The 6,167-nt window shown below is 48.0% G+C and overlaps 1 protein-coding gene across 1 annotated transcript; it reads left to right on the top strand.

The window, feature by feature from the left end:
* Window positions 1–2,035: 2,035 nt before the first annotated feature.
* Window positions 2,036–4,014, top strand: LOC119381046 (uncharacterized). The gene has a single exon (XM_037649036.2). It carries the CDS (start codon window positions 2,098–2,100, stop codon window positions 4,012–4,014), a length of 1,917 nt encoding a protein of 638 aa, XP_037504964.1. The 5' UTR covers window positions 2,036–2,097.
* Window positions 4,015–6,167: the final 2,153 nt, after the last annotated feature.

Here is a 6,167-nt window from a genome sequence, read left to right as displayed (position 1 = left end):
GGCCCAGGCCTGGTCATAAACGCGCGCCCTAGATAAGTTAGTAATGAACGCCCGAGCTTGAAACCACGGGCCCGGGCCAGGCTCGGGATGGGTTCGGTCATGTATGCCCGGGCTTGGAACCACGTACGTGCCCGGGCCGAAAAATCAGGCCCGTGCAGTGCTCTACAACATGGTATGAGCTTCTCGTCACGTGCTCGCACAATATATAGTGACGTTTCCACGGCCGCTCCGCAGCGTCCAATTGGGCATTTAAACATCGATGGACGTCCACTGGATAACCACTCCTGGATGTCTTGGCCGTCCACTGGTAATCCGAAAATTGCCGATAGGCGTACAGTGGACATCCGCAGGACTCTAAGGCGCTACTAATTGGCAATCCAGCAGGTGTCCTGCGGGTGTCTACGGCGAATATGCGGATGTTCAACGGACGCATGAGCTCTTATATTGTATTTATGTTTTCATTGCCATGGAGGGGAAAAATGAGCGTGGCAACTGCTGATCAACCGTAGTCGCTTCGTCGGTTGCAACGATCGAGTGGGATTTCTGGCTTCAAAATATGTGTAATTTGTTTTAAAGAGCGTCGGCGCCTCGGCGTGACTTTGCGCGCCATATCTTCAATCATTAAGAACGAGAGACTTTCTTGAGGAACTTAAACGCAGATATTTCGGTCTGTCTGTGTGTCTGCCTGTCACTCGATTAAGCCACGCGGCCAAGGTTTAACCACATGCTCAACGCCCAGCCATCTTGCTCTGGTAGCGGGGTTCATACTTGTGAACATTGTCGATCAAAAAGCAATTACGCATATCTGAGGCGCAACATCAATACGCAAGTATTAGATGGTGGGTTCCTTTAGTATAAAGTACATAGATACGTAATTCTAAAGACCCTAGTGTTTCTTAGGCTGCGCTGAAAATGCTAGTGTTTTTTGTGCTGTGCTGAAAATGCGACGCTGAGCCTGGGGGAGGTTACTCCGTATACCTCCCATAGGACGCCTTAATTCATGACGTTAGCGCTGGCAGCGCCAAACGTCCCTTCAGTTACTATCCTGGCGGCTGGGATTCAGACTAAAACTGCAGAATGGCGGCGCACACGGTATGCGTCGTCATGGCAACACCAGCCGCGCCTAGCACCTCCTCTCCTAGCTCTCTCGCACGCGCCGTTTTTTTATTCTCTTTTTTTTTTGCGTGCGCGTGCTGCGCAGCCTCCTCCCCCACTCTTTTTTATGAACCCACTCGCTCGCGCGTGTTGCGCCGGCGCTTTTTTTCTTTTCTGCATCCGCTTGCGCGTGCTGCGCCGCGCGTTCGTTGCGCGTTTGAATGTACGCAATTTGCAATCAAGCATTCTTAGGGTTGCCACCTGCCCGGTTTTGGACCGGCCGGGCCGGTTTTTTAGACAAGGGGCCGGTCGCCGGTCCGCACCTAAGACCGGCCGTCATTGGCCGGTTTTTTGCTCATCGTATCCCGAGTATTTTTTTTTTACTCATCTCCGTGTTGACCCGTTGACCGCACTGACCGCGCGGGTGGAAAGAAAAGACGGGGGAAGAGAAAAGACGGGGGGAAACGTGACACCTGCATCGCCGCAATGACACCGCGAGTCGATCCCCTACATCGCCGGTGCCAGAGAAGCAATAGCCGGTATACTGAGAAAGGCAGGGGTCGACTCGCCCACAAGCCATCCACCACCATCGGCAGCTTCATCCCTCGGCCTAAAGATCGCACACCTGTGGAAAAAGCTCAGGGCGTCATGTACCGGATCGCGCGAGCCGACTGCCCCGCTTCCTACATTGGGGAAACCAAGAACTTCCACGAAAGAATCCGGCAGCACAAGAATAACCTCCGTCAAATGAACCGAGAACGGAGCGCAGTAGCAGAACACTGCGAGCGGTTTGACCACCATATCTGTCCCGACGACGCGGTGATTCTGGCAAAGGAAAGGAACCCTCGCCGGCGGCTCTTCCTCGAAATCCTGACATTCAGCAGACAACAGGAAACACCAACCGCTCTACGGGGACATTGCCGTCCCTCTCGTGCCACCGATCGCTGGAACAGAGCGAAAATCAGTATCAGTAGTTAGTTACGTGCTTCCTTTGCTTGCATCATGAGCACGGATTCTCCGCCTTTGAAAAAGCGAAAAATACGTCAATGCACGTTCCGGAAAGAGTGGAGATCTCAACCCGAGTACGAGAGCTGGCTCCTGCCCGTGGACGACGATGCCACAGCCGCAAGGTGCACCATATGTGCAAGCACGTTTACGGTTAAATTTGATGGCGTCAGCGCTGTGAAGCATCATGCATCAACGCAGAAACATAAACAGAAGAGCCTCGCCTCCAAACAGTCGGCTACAGTCAAAAAGTTCTTTGTTCCAGCCATTTCTAGCGCAGAAGATCACGTGACTGCTGCGGAACTGGGCACCATATTCCATGGAATCAAGCACAACTACAGTTACCTGTCAATGGACTGCGGCAGCAAGTTGGCACCGAAAGTCTTCTCGGATTCAGACATTGCTTCCAGAATGCGACTCGGAAGAACGAAGATGGAACACCTCGTGAAAGACGTACTGGCGCCTTACGCAGTGGAGTGCATAGTCGAAAAACTTCGCCCAGCAGGCCGCAACCTTCCGTTCGCTCTCTCCACTGACGCTTCCAACAAGGGAAACAGAAAACTTTTCCCCATTGCAGTGCGTTTCTACGATGTGAGTGGTGCCGGAATAACCGATGCTCTCATCGACTTTTGTGAGCAGGCGGATGAGACTTCCGGCGGCATCTGCGAACTTTTGGCAACAAGTTTGGAGAAGGTAGGCCTTTCTTTGGAGCGAGCTGTAGCGTATAGCGCGGATAATGCTTCTGTGAATTATGGGAAACATAACTCAGTTTTCCAGAAGATGCAGAAAGATCAGCCGACTTTGTTGAAGGCCAATTGCAATTGCCATGTTGTGCATAACACTGCCAAGCACGCAGTCAAGTCTTTAAAGTTTGACGTCGAAACTCTTGTACTAAAGGTATTCAAAGAATTTTCTTCTAGCTCGAAATGTGTAGAGGAATTGAAAACGTTCTTTGAATTTTGTGATCAGGAATATAGCAAAGTTTTGTGTCATATTTCGGTCCGCTGGTTAAGCTTGTTTACAGCCTTAGACAGATTAATTAAGAACTGGACACCCATCAAGTCATACTTTCTGAGTCAAGGAGAGGAGGAGTGCGAAAAAATAATCTGGAGATTTATAAGCAACCAAGCCGATGGACTTTCAGAGAGTGTCACGCTTCCGGAGTGCTACATGCACTTCATGCACTCGTTCCTTGCAATGTTCCATTCAGCAATCCTCACCCTCGAAAAGAGTCACCTTGAGCCGACAGAACTTTACGCTGTAATGACTAAGCTCAGGAAACAGCTGATTAATCGAAGGGATGATATGTTCTTCGGTGTCAAGGCTAATCTGGGACTTGAAATCCTTCCTGGTGGACAAGTTGCAAAGCTGGAATTTTTGAATGTCTATGACAGGGCCCTTGCGTACCTCGAAAAGTGGTTTGACTTCGAGAACTCCCCGTTTAAGATGCTCGCCGAATTGGATCTGCGCAAAGGTGCACCCACTACATTGGTGGTAATAAATGCGGGCAACCTTTTTGGCATTGACTTTCAAGAGGAAGGGGACGAACTCTACTCAGAGCTTTGTCTTTTGAAGGATGCTCTGCCTGGACTTCTAAAATGTGACGAGAAATCAAGCTCGATGTGGCTGAAGTTCTTAAAAGCGGTAAAGTGCCCCCTCTTGCAGAACCTAATGGAGCATGTCTACTCCATTCCCTGCAGCAATGCGTTCGTGGAACGCGTCTTCAGCGTGATGGGAAACTTGTGGACGGATGAAAGAAACCAACTAAGCGTCCCAATGGTTAAGGCAGAACTTTGTGTGCGGTATAATTTGGTGTACAGCTGTGAAGAATTTGTAAAGATGGCGAGAGAAAACAAGAAGCTCATCCGAGCCGCTAAGTCGAATTCCAAGTACATATTCAAGTTCCGCGAATAAGGTTGTGAGTGTACTGCACATTATTGCGCGTGTAGGTATACATGCATTGTATACTTTTTAAAGCACTGAATAGCTCAGAAAAAATGACCAAAAATTGAAATTCTACTCGGAAGACACGACTATTCCGATAAAGAGACTTCATTACACACATTTTTGAACAGTTGGCAGTATTTTTTTTTCCTGCGGCGGCTGTACGCCAGCGCGAGCCCCGATGTCAGTTGTCACCGCGGCAGATGAAAGGTGCACGTGTTCGTGCCCGTTACCTCCCTTTCTCTACCTCTCCTTTATATCCCACTCACCCTCTTCCACAAAGATGCTGAGATGTTACCCCTTCTTTAGGGGCTTTATCCCACCTGGGAACATTGTTCGCTGCAGATGCCGCTCGTAGTGGTTTAGGAACCGTAGTGGGGGCTGAGCGGGTTGAGAGACACGGGCGACGGAATGGCATTGTTGGCACGCCAGTTCCAGGCACGGCCGTTCGAGGAAGTTCAAGGCACGTTAGTTCAAGGCGCGGTGGTTTGTGAAAAACGCATTAAGTTCATCATTTTCTGCAAGTTTCTGTCTGAAATGAAGGTTGTGTCTACGGATTTCAGCACCCAATTTTTTAGTTTGGCTGAAAAGCTCGGCGGCAAATATTTTGTTCAGCAAGCATACATAACGCTCGTTTGACTTTGAGTGCAAACATTAAACCAGAGACTAATTGATTCGCTCAGTGCTGTGTTTGTATGTACGTGGACATATTATATTGATGTTGAAGGAGGGTACAATAAATGCCATCGCATGTCGAAGATTTAACATGGAGTTTGTTTATTTTCCACACAACCTCACCTTCGTGACCCCCCGCTGACGGGCCGGTTTTTTTTTCTGGGAAAGGTGGCAACCCTAAGCATTCTGCACACACTGCAGTCGTGCAGCATGTGCCAGAACGCAAAAGAATGAATTGCACTCACAACACAAAATATCTTTGGTCTCGTTTTATTGTCCTCGTTTCCGAAAATCAACGTTTTCATCAAATGTGGTGCGATAAAGGTTCAGGAGGTTAGCAGAAGTGATGAACAGGAGATTAATATACACGTGTTCATGACCACTAAACAACACAAATGTTCTCGGCTAAGTTAAGAACTTAAAGAACAGTGGAATAAAAAACAACATAACATTAGGGCACATAAACACAATTTTCATACTGACAAAAGTGCAGAAGAGCTTCTGATGTATGCGCACGATATTGTGCAAAATTATCATAACTAACAAAATTCAACATTCACTGCATTGCAAAGGCAATGAAAGCAGTTGAAATACCTAAAAATAGATTAATAATGTAAAGATCATTTTAAAGATGTCGAAATGAACTCCACATATAACACAACTAATATCGGGCGCACTTTATTGACTACATTTCCAAAGACGTTGATTTTCATAAAACTAGTGATGATAAACGCGGAGAAAATGAACGGATGATATAGGAGGATTCATGGCATCTCTTCTTGAAGTGCGCCGATTCTGCAATTCTTCAGCTTTTCTCTGGGCGCACCGATCAGCTGTGTGGCGTTCCGGAATACTTTAAAAACGCTTCCACCCTGAAGAAAAGAGACAAGTTCCAATCAGATAAAGAGCGCCGTCGACTCGTTCAAAAGTGAATTTGTTTGTTCGTCTCAGAGCAGCACAAGTTTTCATACATTTACCTAGAGCCTTAGAAACGCGGTTACAGGCGATGGCGAGTAATTAACCGGCGACAAATGCAAAGCACATATTCAAGCACGCGGTTCTGTGAGAGTTGTAAACCTGTAACTATAGTTACGTCGCATGGGCTTCATGTCCGCTGCTTGTTCGTATAACGATTTAAACGCAGCATCGTGCCCTTTTCGAATCAGTCATTTTTGAAAACAATAACTGTAGCCCCACTGCAGAGAACAGCAACTCGGTATAGACGTGAATTCAAACTGACACAATGAAAACCGCGACTCCAAGGGCACGCTCACCTGTCGTTCTTTTGGGGGCCGGCACATATATTCCGGGACTTGTTCTGGAAGTATTCGAGCAACAAAGCACTATGCACGAACAGCGCGAGTCGTAAAACATCGCGTCGCACAAGCACACAGCGAGCGAGTACCGTGAAACGGACGAGCGACGACGGCTAACGCAAACCTTACCAA

Source organism: Rhipicephalus sanguineus, chromosome 2 (genome assembly GCF_013339695.2).
Source record: "Rhipicephalus sanguineus isolate Rsan-2018 chromosome 2, BIME_Rsan_1.4, whole genome shotgun sequence".
NCBI classification, from domain to species: Eukaryota; Metazoa; Arthropoda; class Arachnida; order Ixodida; family Ixodidae; genus Rhipicephalus; species Rhipicephalus sanguineus.
The sequence above is the reverse complement of the archived record's forward strand: the minus strand, read 5'-3'. Positions and strand labels throughout refer to the sequence as shown.

Coding starts and splice junctions, on each gene's coding strand:
- LOC119381046 (XM_037649036.2), top strand. CDS start 2,098: ATGAGCACGGATTCTCCGCCTTTGAAAAAGCGAAAAATACGTCAATGC.